The following is a 16,894-nucleotide window of genomic DNA, read 5'->3' on the forward strand; positions in this document are numbered from 1 at the left end:
ATTATGAGCACAAAATAAGTCAATAAACCAACGTCATTTAACTCAAATAAGATAAAGAACTACACAGTTAAAACTGGGTCTTGAGATAGATATCCTTCCCAATATGATGGAGTGTTTCCACTGAAGGTTAATAACTACTTATTATTATGAAAATATAAAACTGCCATGCAGTAGAGTAAACCTTTTGGGAGTATCTGAAAATCAAGAACAGAAAGGCATTCAGGTCTTTAAAGAGACTCACCCATTTTTAAACAACAACTACTTAATGCACTCTGGCAAGCAATAAAATTGTATGTCTTACAGTCCAATATTAGCATCAAACAGAAAAATAATAAAAGATACTTACAAAGAACCTACAGGAATTGTATTTATATAGTGCTTGTAAACCAGATCAATTTAATTTGTGACAAACACCTAAAACATCCTTAAAAATTAAGTTCTATACAACGTTCTTTAAATTTAAAATGCGAAACAATTCAAAATAATCAAAATAATACTGTAGAAGGTCAGAAAAAGGTACCTTACCATTCATTTCCTTGTGAAGGGTTTTCTAGTAGTACTCGGATTATGTATAATAAGCAGCTTAGTAATTTGAGAGAAAAATTGAACAGGCGTATCCTTAGACCTTTAAACAAACAATAAAAGTTTGATTTTCATTTGAACTTAGTTCACAAAAGACTAAAAAGAATTGTCAAAAATATCAACTTTAAATACAGCACTTAAATTGTATTTAGAAGCTACACTACTATAATTGTCTAAACCCTCTGAAGTTCTTGGTAGCTGAATTTTAATTATCTGAATATTGAAACAAAAAGCAAGTTTGACAGACCTCTCCATTTCTTGTTGACACTTTAAGCAATAACCATGAAAAAAACTGCATATTGGCTTATTATATATATGGCATTATGGGAAGCAACAAGTATCAATAGCACTTTAATCTTGAATGGGCTCAGGAGGGCAGTGACTATGCCAATTTTGTCTTCTGGAAGTTCTACTTTGTTACTTTTTTACATTTGTGTGATTTTTAAAATCACTGGGATGTTAAACTCTGAGATCTACCCTACACTTCCTGGCTCAAAATCTCCAGGCTAAGAAAGACAGGAATCTGTATATTTCAGTGCAACCTAGATGCTTCTTATTATTTCGAATAATTAGGAAATATTAAACGCTTCCTTCCCTAAATCAGACAATTATTTCCCATTGTGGTTTGTCAGAACTTTCTGAAAATATAATATTTAGAGTTAAAATGTAGGGACCCTCATTTAAATTATTTTCCTCAGTGTTTCTACTAACCTAGATAGTCCACTCAGGGTCAACTTATTGACATGGAATTTGGAGAACTGATGATGTTCAAGAGGCATTAATATCATAACTGATTTTATTTGTCTACCTAAAAAGTATTTTGCAAAAGATTATGCAGCTCAAATATTCTGAAGTAAATATATGTACAAACAAAGAGGGGAAAGAAACAAATAACTTACTTGATCTCTGGTTTTTTATGAAAAATAATTTTAGTCTCTCTTTAAATGTGTTTTCATTCATATAGAATTCAACTTGTACCCTGCAAACAGAAAATAAAAACATCTAAGTGTATGCAGTCATATCTTTATTTTTATGAAGATCAAAAAATATAAAATGGTCTGTAGTTCTCTAATTAACTTAAAGAATAATATATTTTTAAATGCATTATTTGATTTAATGCATTACATGTTTTAGTGAATTACCTGCCATGGAAGATGAGAATTGAGTAAAGTGCTGATTTAGAGAGAAGCAGTTACTTTCCACTTTTAAAGACATAGTCATTTCAAATATTATGCACAGTCAATTCAGTTATTTGTATTAATGAATGTAATGAGTGGTATAGATTTTTCAAAACAACAATAATGCAAACATCTTGACTATGTGTCTTTGAAATGGTTTTGAACCAGTGCTTTCCCCATTTTTTCCCCATTGTAACAATCAACTGATGCTTGAAAAATTCTGTTTGGGCACCACCACACCAATCTACTAAAACAGAACCTAAAAACGCAGGGCCTAGTAACCGATTCTTAAGCCCCTGCACTATGCCTGGAGTCTATTTAGGACACCACACTCTGTAACACTTTACCTTCTTATTTATGGATCAACCAAGAAGTAGTAGTGCCAAATAGAGCTGTTAAAGTTATCACAGATAGATGATAAAGCAACAACTCAATTACTAGACTGCATATTATATATTTAATCCACTATACAATAATATTAACTGTCTAAAATAATAGCATCAATTTAATAAACACTCTAAATTCTAGCAAACTGTCTCCCATGTGATAAGGCATAATATTTTCAAAATAGTTAGTGAAAAGAGAAATCTTATTCAGTGCAACATAATTTCTAAATAATACTCAATTTCCTTAATTAGTCTCAAATAAATGTATTATAAGTTAGAATTCCAAAAACAGCTAAGAAAGGACTTTAATGTTTACACAGAAACAAAGATTTAACTTCATTTTTCCTAATATGAAAATGTAATTTATATAAGCCAGATAGGGACTGGGAGTCTTTTTTTTTTTTTTGCGTGGGGGTGGGGGAGCTTGTTTGTTTATTATTTTTTTACAGGAGTATATACCTAGGAGAAAAAAAATAACTGACATTATAAAGCTGCTCATGTATTCGAGAAATATTTCACTACTATATTATCTTATAAACTCTCTATTACCCTGCTTATTCAAGGAAACCCATAAATAGTTTAAAAGCATCTCTTGTGTCACAAAAGCAACAGGGCATTTTTCAAATTAATTACGAACCAAGTTGTACGTGTTGTATCTTCTAAAAGACTTGAGTGTTCTTTTATATCTTCTCTCTAAAGAATGTATTTCTGGGGCCGGGCGCAGTGGCCCATGCCTGTAATCCCAGCACTTTGGGAGGCTGAGGCAGGTTGATCACAAAGTCAGGAGTTCAAGATCAGCCTGGCCAAGATGGTGAAACCCTGTCTCTATTATAAATACAAAAAATTAGCCGGGCATGGTGGCATGCACCTGTAATCCCAGCTACTTGGGAGGCTGATGAGGAGAACTGCATCAACCCCAGAGGCAGAGATTGCAGTGAGACGAGATTATATCACTGCACTCCAGCCTGGGCAACAGAGCGAGACTCTGTCTCAAAAAAAAAAATATATATATATATATATATATATTTCTATTTTTATTTTCTATTTCCTTGTTAACATATTCCCACTTAGTTTTTTCTTCACCTTATATATCAAATAAAATTGTTTTAAAGTAAACAAGATTCTCTTTAGTTGATAACTTCTCCAGAAAGAAGCCACTAAGATGGCAATGATATCTTTCAGCAGAGCATTTCCATCTGCATGCCCATGTACATGCACACACACCTACAAACCTACACACATATACATGCTACAAAAGTTCATGCACACACATATAGAAACAAAACTTCCTTGGTGTCTTGGAAATCCATTATTGGACCTGTTTCCCTTATTTATCAAATGAAAAGTCAGTTCATTTTAAATATAGTAACTGTAAATACCAAGAACAAGCTAAAATAATTAAAATGTGTTATGGATACATAGCAGATTTGAGAGGACATACGGCTATCAAACAAATAATTCAGCAAAGGCCATGCAGATTTGCTTCCTAGAATTATCAAATTTATAAGAATGAGTCCATTTTTCAGATAATATTGGTGCTCAGTACTGGGTATAGAAGAGAGGAGCATTTTTTCACTGCAGTGAGATCATCTAAAGTCTTAACTAAAACAATGAGTCTAGAAAGCATATCACGTGTAGAAAGGTAGAAGAAACTAGAAAGAATTCATAAATATGAAGAGTTAGGAGTCACAGTTGTCTTTAAATATTACAGTGACCAACATTACTAGAATTGAATGTCACATAATGTGTTTCCCTAATAAATGGAACTAATAATAGATAAATATACAAATTATGAATGAGAATTACCCAACTTTGGAATGGCCATCAATGTGGAGAGCTCTCCAGTACCTATAAATGTGCTAAAGGCTGGACAATAGCTTGCAAGGAAAGACAATTTTGCATGGTGTGAAGTCTCTCATTAAATAATTTCCTAATCCCAATCTAATTATAAAATTATGTGAAGTAAAACTGTTAATCTTGTGATCTCTCTGAGTCAATATAATCATTGAGGAACATGGATTATATCAAAACATGAAATTATCCAAATGTTTTGTAAAGCTAAAGCCAAAAAGCAAGCAAAGAAGTTTTTGATAACATGACTGATTTTAGGTCCAGAAAAATGTTCTTTAGGCTTACTGGTTACAGTACAGAGTAGAGTTTTTTTCGATAATTGATTTAATGGTAACTCTTTCCAGCACCAAGGCATGTTAGTGATAGCGTATACTTTTGAGACCTTCCTCAGCACCAAACAGTTTTCTAGCACCCAGGTATTTAGTTCAGTTTAGTGTTTACCCTTCCCAATACTTGTCATGATTTTAATTGATTTTAAGTATTATCACACTGCTTCCTTTTTCAAGTTTAAACGTGGTTTCATCTCCTCCTTCCATTCCTTCCTCCATCTTTTCCTTCCTTTCATCCTGCCTCCCTCTCTTCCTTCTCTTCTGACCTCCCTACCTCCGTCTCTTGATGTGAATTTACTTACATCTAGGAGACTATGTTAGTGTACTCTTCAGTGTGCTCTTACACTGAGTCCATGTACTCTTTGTGTACTCTTTCTGGGCCTTCCCCAGAACCATAGAGTTTTGAATTAGGGCAAATCTGCTCTTATCAGTTTTAAAGATATCATTTTTGTCACATACTTATACAAATGATAAAATTTAAGGTAATTTTGTTATATTTATTCAAATACAATAATAATGGTTGCATCTGATAAAAAAAGATACGGGAATTCTAATCATTATTAGGTGGTGTCTTCTACTGAAATATGTTCTCACTATTTAATAGTTATTTTTATGTTGATCAACAATGTTTTATTTGGGTAGATCTTATATATTCTTTGTGACACTGATTTCTGGCTATTTTATAATTTTGGTTGCTTTTTAAAAATGTTTTGTTCCAATCTTTAACTTTATGGTTTTGATATTGTAAATGGCTACCAAGTTGCCCTCTCTTACATGTACTGATTTTTTTTCACATTTATTACTTGAGTTTGCTAGACAGACAATCATGTCATCTGGACATGTTCTCCAGTATTTCTACATTAAGTCCTCACTTAATGTCATCCATAGGGTGTTTGTGACTTTAAAATAAATGCTATATAACAAAACCAATTTTACCATAGGCTAATTGATGTGAACAAGAGTTAAGTTTCCACTGGCTACAAAAATGTCACCAAACTTCTAAATAAAGACCAAAACACTTTGGATAGTAAAGGTTGAAGGAACTATGAGCTATACATACATTCAAGAAAGACTAATGAAAACAAGCAAGGTTATTTACCCACTTGTTCCAGTTCAGGGTGGTAGGTGGCCAGAGCCCATCCTAGAAGCTCAAGGGGCCAGGCAAAACCCCACCCAGACAGGACGCCACCACGTTGCAAGACACACTCAAACACCAAGAGTCATGCCAGGATCATTTAGACACACTAATTCACCCAACTTGCATATCTTTGGCATATGGGAGGAAACTGCAGTAACTGAAAAAAACCCACACAGATGTGGATAGAACGTGCAAACTCCACACAGTCACCCCAATTAGGAATAGAATTTTTTTCCTCATCAATTTTATAACAAAACAATGTTGAATGAAATGGCATTATTTGAGGAACTACTGTACTTACATTTCATTGTTTTTGCCTTACTTCATTGACTAGCACTTTTGAGGGAAAAAAAGTCAAATAATTGTGGTGTTCCTTTCTTATAAGAGGATGTAATTAATTACACTTGGCTTTTTGTATCCATTAAGTTCCACATCCATGTATTCAGCCAGCAGCGGATAGGAAATATTTGGGAAAAACAAAAAACAACATCTGTACTGAACACGTACAGACTTGCTTTTCTTGTCATTATTCCCAAGGCAATATAGTCTAACAACTATTTACACAACTTTTATGTTTTATTATGTATTATAAGTAATCTAGAGATAAAGGATATTGGAGGACGTGCATAGATTATTATGCAAATCTTATGCCATTTTATATGAGGGACTTGAGCATTGTGGATTTTGGTTTCCACAGAAGTCCTGAAACCAATCCCCAAGAATACTGAGGAATAATTGTATTTTGGTGATCTTGGGATTCCTTAGGTAGTTATACTTTGCTGAAAATTATATAAGTAATGGATTAGTATTGATTTTTATTTAAAAAATCCTATATTGAATTTATCAAGCTAATAGTATATGGTTGCTTTTCTTTTCACTTACTGATTTGGTGAATTATTTCATCAATTTTTATATGATGTAACTGTTTTTAATCTATCCTGGAATAACATGTATTTGTGATGGTAAACAATTCAGGTAATTTACTGCTGGATTCATTATTTTAGAGTTTTTCAGGAGTTTTTCTTCTACAGTCATAATGGTGTGATGTCTTTTTTAAATTATTCTAGTATCTTCTAATATGAATTTAATTCTTCTATGCTCTGAAATAATTCAGATACTGCAGAGATGTTTTTTGTAACTATCACCAATTTTTCCTAATGATATAAACTACCTTAATGTTGATTTTAACTTGGTACTTTTTTTTCCCATTTTCCTTTCATTCTTTTGTTCTGGCACTTGAATTCAATGTAAAGTTCACCTGGAGTTTTGTTAAAATGCAATTTCCCTGATTTACTCTTAAAATTCTTATTCAATAAATTTAAAGTAGCCCTTATCATTTCAACAACAAGAAAAATAATTCTGATCCAGGCTGTCAATGTACCATTCTTCCAGAAACATTATTTTGCTTTTTTCTAGCACTAAAGTTTTGAAACCTATTTAGGATGTCTAACTTTTGTGGATATTCTCTTTTAAATCTTATAGTAGATATAGATCACTATCAGAGGAAGGTTCTTCCTCTGTGTCTGCTTGGCACTAGTAAGTGCTATTTCTCTCCTCCTTCCTTCTGATTCTACAATATTGTTCATGGAGTGCATATATAAGATTTTTATTACTGTACTCATATCAAACAAGGGATTACCCTCTGGTCTCAGCAGGCAGATTCAATGGATGCACAGAAGTCCTGTTCTCTATTTATTTGCTGGGAAAATATACATCTGAATGGTGAGTTAATATACATAGCTCCCAGTACAACTTCCGTTTCTAAGAAATTTCAACTGGAGTTATTTCTGTGCTTCTAGATTGTGGCATCCCACTAATTCCATGTTTGGTGCTCTGACTTTGTTCAGTAAAGAGAAAGTATACTTCCAAGGTTCTCTCACTCTGTTTTCACTACTAACAAAAATAAAAATTATACCTTTCCAAATATATTACATTATTCTAAGTTTACTCCTATTTTCTCTAAGGTCATTGTAATGGGATGAATTATGTCCCCCTAAAAGATAAGTCCTAGCTCTCATGACCTCAGAATTTGAACCTATCTAGAAATAAGGTCATTGCAGACATAATTAGTTAAATTAAGATGAGGGTATACTATAATAGGATGAGCCCTTAGTCAATTATGACAGGTGTCTTTATAAGAAAAGGTAAACTTGCACTCAAACACGGATGCAGAAGGAAGACAGTCATATGAAGACAAAGGCAGAGATTGGAGTTACACCTCCAAAACTGAAGGGACACTTGGGACTACCAGAACCTGAAAAAAGCAAGGAAAGATTCTCTTTTAGAGCCTTAGTAAGGAGCATGGCCCTGCTTACACCTTTTGTTCAAATTTCTGGTCTTCATTACTGTCAGTCAACAAACTTCTATTGTATTCAGGCACCGAGTTAGTGGTGTTTCATTGTGGAAGTGCTAGGAATCTAATATAGTCATTTTCTATAATGGTGACAATACCAGTTCTCAGTCATACCAAGTTCGTTCATTACAATGAAAACTCCATGAGGGCAAGGGCCATACTGAGTTTTGTCTATGCTTATATCATTAGCATCCCACATATTAGTTAGGACCTACTCGCCATTAAAGATTAAGAGATAAATTCCTGAATGTATAGTGTGGTAGCCAATTTTTAATTTGGTACAAACCATGAGGACTCTGAACCAATAGTATGGTGGGAGAGATAAAATCATCTTCCTTTTCTTTCTTATAACATCTGAAGATGGAAAACTTGGGTTTGTGGTGAGGTGAATCGTTGTGAACTCTTTCTTATTCCAACTTAATCTACCTTACGATTCCCCACAGATTCTTTAAATAGGTTATGAATTTAGATTTGTTTATTTGTCGTTTTAGCAGTCTACGATTTTAATAAATCATTAAAAAGTATACTATAATTAATTTATTTGATTTTTACTTGAGTAAGGTAGACACCAACTTTATAGAAAAAGAAACATTGGGCCAGGAATGGTGGCTCATGCCTGTAACCCCAGTACTTTGGGAGGCCGAGACAGGTGGATCACCTGCGTGCGGTCAGGAGTTCGAGAACAGCCTGGCTAAGATGGTGAAACCACATCTCTACTAAAAATACAAAAATTAGTTGGGTGTGATGGCACATGCCTGTAATCTCAGCTACTTGGGAGGCTAAGGCAAGAGAATCACTTGAACCTGGGAGGTGGTGGTTGCAGTGAGTGGAGATCATGCCGCTGCACTCCAGCCTGGGTGATAAGAGTGAGACTCTTGACTCAAAAAAAAAAAATGAAAAAAACTTTGATTCAAATAATTTTAGTGACTGGCCCAAATTCTTACAGCCAGGATGGGGACGGAGTTGGAACATTGCTCTTCCTATTCTTTTTCTTGCTTCTTGCCTTCTTATCAAGTTGAGACTTTATTAGTAGAATTCTAGAGCTTTAGTAAAATATTACTAAAAAAACATTGTAAACAATAGATCCACCCATCAATACTGGGCTATACCCATCAATACTGGGACATGTTTGTTAAGGTCTGCCCTACGATCATTGACCTTAAACCTGATTCCTATCCATTTCTAAATATCATACTTAATTTCTGATAACCACCAAATGAAGGCTTGCCAAACACAACAAAAACAAAAACAGACAAATAGGAATTAACTCTTCTATACATCAAAGGAAACAAACAACAGAGTAAACATAAAAGATACAGAATTCCAGAAAATATTTGTAAGCTATGCATCCAACAAAGGGCTAATATCCAGAATCTACAAGGCATTCAACTAACAAGAAAAAAATATACAAGCTCTTTAAAAAGTGTGCAAAGGATATGAACACACATTTTTCAAAAGAAAGCATACAAACATAGGCAGCCACAAACATATGAAACCATGCTCAACAATGCTAATTGTCAGAGAAATGCAGATTAAAATCACAGTGAGATGCCACCTTACACCAGTAATAATGGTGATTATAAAAAGTCAGAAAACAACAGATGTTGAAAGGCTTACAGAGAAAAGGGTGCACTTTTATATTGCTGGCAGAAGTTAGCACAACCTCTATGGAAAACAGTATGGAGATTTTGCAAAGAACTGAAAATCAAACTACCATTCAATCTAGCAATTCAACTTCTGGGTATATACCCAAAGGGAAAGAAGTCATTCATTACATAAAAAAGATACAAGAATTTGTATGTTTACTACAGCACTACTTACAATAGCAAAGACATGGAATCAATGTTAAGTGTCCACTAATGGAAGACTGCATAAAGAAAATGTGGGGTACATATAGATACACACACAAAGACACATACACACACAATGGAATATTACTTGGGTATAAAAAAAGAAAAAGAATGAAATAATGTATTTTTCAGCAACATGAATGGAACTGTAGGCCATTATTCTAAGCGAAATTACCTAGGAACAGAAAGTCAAATACTGCATATCCTCACTTACAAGTGGGAGCTAAATAATAGGTACACGTGGACATACAGAATGAAAACCCAGAAACTGAAGACTTCGAAAGGTGGGAGAGTGGTACAGAGGTAAGAGCTGACAAATTATCTAATGGGTACAATGTTCACTATTCAGGTTACGGCTACACAAAAAGCCCAGACTTTACTACTACACAACATACCCATGCAAGAAAACTATACTTGTACCCCCTAAATCTATAAAAATAAAAATAAAACTTAAACATAAAAACAAAGGCTTGTAAAAAATAAACATTCATTTTAAAAAGGTAGTTTTGGGCCAGGTGCAGTGGCTCACACTTGAAATCCCAGCATTTTGGGAGGCTGAGGTGGGCGGATTGCCTGAGCTGAGGATTTCGAGACCAGCCTCCGCAACATGGTGAAACCTCATTTCCACTAAAATACAAAAAATTAGCCTGGCGTGGTGGTTTGCACCTGTAGTCCCAGACTCGGGGGGAGGCTGAGACAGGAGAATCGCTTGAACCCAGAGGGCGGAGGTCACAGTGAGCTAAGATCGTACCACTGCACTCCAGCCTGGGCGACAGAGCAAGACTCCCTTACAAAAAAAAATTTTTAAAAAGTAGTTTCACCAGTTCATGCTCAAGTTCTTCTAATGAGTTTCTAGCTGGCTTCCAACTTTTACTATGTGTACACAGAAAAACTCAACTTAAATGTTTTGCAATTTTTCCTAAGATATTTCCCAACTTCTTTTTCCATATAATTCTTTTAATAATTACTCAAGCCTTTTAGTCAGTAACAGTTTTAGTCAGTAACATCTTATAAGGAAGTAAAGATTAATTCTGATGACAGTAGCATTATCTGCATTTTTTAAATAAAATTCAAAATAATGTCATTTTTGGAAAGGGAATTCTGCTACATACATGCATACACACATATATATGCACATATATGCATGTGTTTATATATGTTACATATACATATATTGTGTGATGTAATGGTAATAAGGAAAGAAAATGGGATAAATAACAATTATCAATTTCTCTTATTAGAAATATTATTAATAGCCCCTCAATAACTGCATGGACTTTCCTTATCAGCCCTTAGTAATCACAACTTGCAGGTAGATGGAAATAGTCTTGTGGTTTCCATGGTAAAACACATTATGAAATCAGCCAAGAGTACTTTTCTACTAAAATACTCTTTAATGCAAAAGAGAATTCTCCTTTCAGTTAGAAAAGTCACATCCTCATGTTCAATGTACATTTGCTGGGCCAACTCTCTGTACTTCTCCATTTTATTCAAATAATTAAATCCAAGCAACCCCAATTTGATTTAAATCTAAGCATGAGAAGCAAAATACAAAGAAATCTAGGATAACTATAAAGATATATTTTGCCATTCTTAAATTACAGAGAGATTCTGCCTCTCCATGCCCCCTGCCCACCTCATACAGTTGCGCAAGCCATTAAAAAGAGAAAGAAAAGAAAGGAAAAGAAAAATTGCAAAGAATAAAAGGTTTATTCATTTTTATTCTATTAAGTGTGTAATAAAAGTCAAGAAAAATATACAGAATCTAGGCTTGTAATAAGTTACGTTTGATAAAAATTACATATCCTTACCACTACCACCTCAGAAAAGAAACAAACAGCAGACACTCCTAAATTATTTCCCCATTTTTCTTTTTACCCCACCTCCACTCCTTCCCATTATTTATACACACACAAAAGGCCCCAAAGATAATATACATATCTACATAAGCACATATACCTATATAAACAAACATACACATATATGTTTACATACATTATAGACAGATGAAGCTGTTAGCCACAAAATGATTTATAAGCTTATAATATGACTATAGGCACCCGCAACTCCACCATAAACCTAATAGCTTGCCAATCAAAACTTTTCAAAACTACCACACACAAACCCTCTTCTCCTTTTCTCTATACATAAAAGAGTAGTATAGAAAATACCCATATAATCTCTAACTCAGATGGGAATATTTCACTAGTCATTGTAAAACCTCATAGGAAAATATAAGGATGCTCTGACAGTCTAGGATTATGAGGAAGAGCACAGTTAAATATTACAGCAAAGTCCAATAAGGGGAGAAATATATGTGTTTGTGGAGAAGAAACCAATAGGTCTCAAAAAGTCTGGCTATGTTCAACAGATGTGAGTTGTTAGTATGAAACCAGAAATTACATGAACACACCAACATGCAGTAAAGGAAGCACTTTCTTTTTTTTAACTTAATACTTCCCACCAATAACATATGATTTTAAATCAACCCTCCAAATCTTCTCTTCCATTTTGCACTTATTTGGAAGAAGTCACAATTCAGTAATGGGCACAGCTCACTGGAACACATACATGTCTTTAGGATTTCTCTTCATATGTAGTACTCTTCCTTAAGTAAAAGTAACATCTATGACTTTTAATAGGCAAATTGCATTGTATGAAACATTTAAAGACAAGGTGACACAATTTGAAGGAAGAAGGAAAAAGTAAAATATATAATTTCACATAATCAAAAATTATGACAATACTAATGGGTTTTCTAGGGAAAATATGTTTTCCAAGAATTTTTTATGTTAACTTGTTTATTTTATAGTACAGTATAAGAGATAAAAAAGATGAGCATGAGATCTGGATACGCATTTGATTACGAGGTCTGAAAACTTATTGTCTGTAAAATGCAGGTATTACTTCCATTTAACAGGATTGTTATAGAAATTTTAAAAACATAGTATATATGTGAAACATACAATAACAGAGCAATGACAACTCATAACTTTTTATACTGTGTTGATAATACAAAATATTCCTAAATAAAACATATAACTGGAAAAACAAAAAATGTGGATCATCTATTTCAATTTGCTGCGGTTGGTTACAATAATCATTTAATTGGGAAAAATAAGCACATAATACAATAACTTCATTGTTTACAAAATGTGTACAGATCAATTTATTGGAGGCAACAAATAATCTGTTCACTTGGGCAAACAGATCATTTATCAAACAGTAGCTTACTCATTAAGACTTGCTTTGAAGCCCTCAGTTTGTCAAAAACTTTTACCATTCTAAATCAGTTTTCCAACTTGAAAGATTCCCCTTATACCACAACAGCAATGATCCTAAAGCCTGATGAACATCTCACTTATAACATCACTCTCTGAAATACTGTTAAAGCTTACTCACTAAGTGAAGAGTTTGAATAAACGTAATTTAATTCATTAACAGGTTTTCTAGTGACATTTCATTATTTGTTGTTTACAGTATAAAGGGAGTTTTCCCACACTTGCTGTTCCACAATGTACTTATTTTTAGTAAAAAGTAGATGAGGTCTATGTCATCTCTTTCTTTTATTATTATTATACTTTAAGTTCTGGGGTACATGTGCAGAACATGCAGGTTTGTTACACAGGTATACACCTGCCATGCACCCATCAACCTGTCATCTACATTAGGTATTTCTCCTAATGCTAACCCTCCCCTAGGCCACCAGATCCTCTCAGGCCCCAGTGTATGATGTTCTCTTCCCTGAGTCTATGTCTTCTCATTGTTCAACTTCTACTTATGAGAGCGAACATACTGTGTTTGGTTTTCTGTTCTTGTGTTAGTTTGCTGAGAATGATGGTTTCCAGCTTCATCTATGTCCCTGCAATGGACATGACCTCATCGTTTTTTATTGCTACACAGTATTCCATGGTGTGTATGTGACACATTTTCTTTATTCAGTCTATCATTGATGGGCATTTGGGTTGGTTCCAAGTCTTTGCTATTGTAAACAATGCTGCAATAAACATATGTGTGCATGTGTCTTTATAGTAGAATGATTTATAATCCTTTGGGTATATACCCAGTAATGGGATTACTGGGTCAAATGGTATTTCTAGTTCTAGATCCTTGAGGAATCACCACACTGTATTCCACAATGGTTGAACTAATTTACGCTTCCACCAACAGTGTAAAAGTGTTCCTATTTCTCCACATCCTCTCCAGCATCTGTTGTTTCCTGACTTTATAATGATCGCCCTTCTAACTGGAGTGAAATGGTGTCTCATTGTGGTTTTGATTTGTATTTTTCTAATGACCAGTGATGCTAAGTTTTTTTTCACGTTTGTTGTCTGCATAAATGTCTTCTTTTCAGAAGTGTCGGTTCAATGACTGCCTGTCATTTCTCTATAATACTACTCACCATTAAATCACAAATCCCCTACTAATGGATCCTTAAGTTTTGTTTGCTCTCATAAGTAATGATTTAAAAATCTATATTTTATAAAAAATGAATGAGTAAATAATAAATTCATTTTCTATAATCTTATTAGACAATGTAAAATCTAAATGTTATTTTAAATATATACATATATCAAAGAATACAGCAGTAATCTAAAAATCTGGTTATCATATTCTCGCAATTTTAAATAAGCCTCTTTGATGAAACCATCTCATTACATTTTTCCCTAAACTATATGAGAAATGGATAATGATATACTTAAAATTTCAACATGCTCTACTAGAAAAAAATTCACTCAGTTCTGTTAGAAAAATTATCAAAACTTGAAAATAGGCTAAGCAATTACACATTTCCTTTCAGTGCAATGCTGGATGTGGTCTTCTATTTTCTGTGGTATTTCACAACTGTGAAGAAGAAGACATTAATGTATAAAGTTTTGTCTAATAAGTATCCAAATAATTTCTGCCTAATTAAAGAAGATAATTTCAAAAGTTATGGTTTATGCTTCTGTAGAACTAGGGGTTGGTGTGGGCTGGTGATTGTATTTGTGGAAGTGCAGGTGGAGGGGTAACTCAGCAATCTTATTCCATCATTGCCTAGAATTACGTAGCTTAACAAAAGCTCCTGGATCAGTTTTAATGTATTACTGTTTCCCTCATTAATTAATGAAGTATATAAAATTTCTGACATGTTTTCACCTTGTATTTATATAAAGGATATGTTTTTAACCTTTTGAAAATTATGCTATAACAGCCCCTCCTCAAATTAATAAGAATTTCTTAGTAAAGACCAATGTAATATAAGTTGATGTAATCACTTTGGAAAACAAATGTTATTTATAATACTATAAAATAATCTATAGATTCCACAGCTTCCAATCAAAACCACATAGACTATTTTGTGGAGCTTTATAATCTGATTCTGTAATGAGTAAAAGATCAAACTAGACAGGAAGTTTGAGAAGAAGAATAAAGAGTAGAGGTTTTCCCTACTTGATATTAAGGCTTATTAGGATGGTGCAGCAATTAAGGCATTATGGAAGTGGTACAGAGAAGGATAAATTGATTCATAAAATTAAAAAAAGATTCAATAAATTGAATCATGCATTAAGTACTGATACATAACAGAGGTGGTATGGCTGAACAGCAGTAAAAAAGAACTATTAAATAAATGAAACTTTTTAAAAGGTTCTCTAAGTAGCAAAAAATAATAGTAAAGAAATAAAAAATAAATTGGATATTTATCTCACACTATAGAGATTAAATCTGCTGAACTATTAAAAAATATTTTAACTCTTCATGAAAAAATATTTTTGTCTTTTCAATAGTGAAGTTGTACTTTAGAAACAGAATAAAAACATAAAATATGTATTAAAATTTCTGCCCAGGAAGATAAGAGCGTAAACCAATAAATAACTTCACTAAGGACTCAGAAAATTCTCTAAGCTCAAATTTATCAAAGACATTAATTATCTGAAATCTTAAAGAAAGTGAAATAGGCCGGGCGCGTTGGCTCAAGCCTGTAATCCCAGCACTTTGGGAGGCCGAGGAGGGTGGATCACGAGGTCAAGAGATCAAGACCATCCTGGTCAACATGGCGAAACCCTGTCTCTACTAAAAATACAAAAATTAGCTGGGCATGGTGGCGCGCGCCTGTAATCCCAGCTACTCAGGAGGCTGAGGCAGGAGAATTGCCTGAACCCAGGAGGCGGAGGTTGCGGTGAGCCGAGATCGCACCATTGCACTCCGGCCTGGGTAACAAGAGCGAAACTCCGTCTCAAAAAAAAAAAAAAAAAAAAGAAAGTGAAATAAGTTCATAACTGGGAGAAGATATTTGAATAAAATATTTAAAAGAATTAAAATTAAGAATACATAAAGAATTTTAAAAAATAATTAAGAACAAATGTGTAACCAAAAAGATGTCAACTCATATTTCACAGAAGAGGAACTATATTGGCTAATAAACTTAGGATGAAATGTTAAACCTCATAAGTACTCAGGAAATATACATAAGACTATAGTGACATAACATTTTATATCCATGTAATTGGAAAAATCAAAAAGTATAAAAAAGCCAAATGTTGCAGATATGTGAATCAAAGGTTTTCTTATTATTGATGGAGTCAGTTTGTGCAATCATTTTCGTAGACAATTTGGCATTGTCTAGTTAAATTAAGTATTTATATATTTACAACCCAACAATTCCATGCCTAGATAAATGCATTAGAGAAACTTAAACACATGCCCTGGGATGCATGTACAAGAAGGTTCAAAGGGCGGGGCATGGTGGCTCAAGCCTGTAATCCCAGCACTTTTGGAAACCAAGGTGGCAGATCACATGAGGTCAGGAGTTCGAGACCAGCATGGCCAACATGGTGAAACCCCTTCTCTACTAAAAATACAAAAATTAGCCAGGCATGGTGGCAGGCGCCTGTAATCCCAGCTACTGGGGAGGCTGAGGCAGGACAATTACTTGAACCGGGGAAGTGGAGGTTACAGTGAGCTGAGATCACATCACTGCACTCCAGCCTGGGTAAAAAAGAGCAAAACTCCGTCACAAAAAAAAAAAAAAAAAGGTTCCAAGAAGCACTGTTTATGTGTATGAGAGCAAAGTTGTATACAAAACAGAGGAAGCTTAAATATTCACTGACAGGGATAACTTGTGGAGTATTTATACCATGGAAAATTACAGTAGAAGTTAGTAATCTATGGTTACATGCAACAACATGAATAAATCTTAGTTACATAATGTTGAATAAAAGATGCAAGTCTAAGACTATAGGTAAC

The 16,894-nt window shown here is 33.8% G+C and overlaps 1 protein-coding gene across 3 annotated transcripts in view; it reads right to left on the minus strand.

Annotated features, from left to right (window-relative positions):
- The window catches only part of KCNT2 (potassium sodium-activated channel subfamily T member 2), a 390,893-nt gene that overhangs the window by 276,096 nt on the left and 97,903 nt on the right, over positions 1-16,894 (minus strand). For all 3 annotated transcript variants that reach the window (XM_012444610.3, XM_012444608.3, XM_012444609.3), the window contains exons 2-3: positions 1,482-1,561; positions 526-625 (exon numbers count right to left, since the gene is read on the minus strand). In XM_012444610.3, coding sequence (XP_012300033.1) covers positions 526-625; positions 1,482-1,561 — 180 coding nt within the window. The remainder of the gene's footprint in view (positions 1-525; positions 626-1,481; positions 1,562-16,894) is intronic.

Source organism: Aotus nancymaae, unplaced genomic scaffold (assembly GCF_030222135.1).
Source record: "Aotus nancymaae isolate 86718 unplaced genomic scaffold, 86718_ANA_hifiasm-v0.15.2.pri h1tg000108l, whole genome shotgun sequence".
Taxonomy (NCBI): domain Eukaryota; kingdom Metazoa; phylum Chordata; class Mammalia; order Primates; family Aotidae; genus Aotus; species Aotus nancymaae.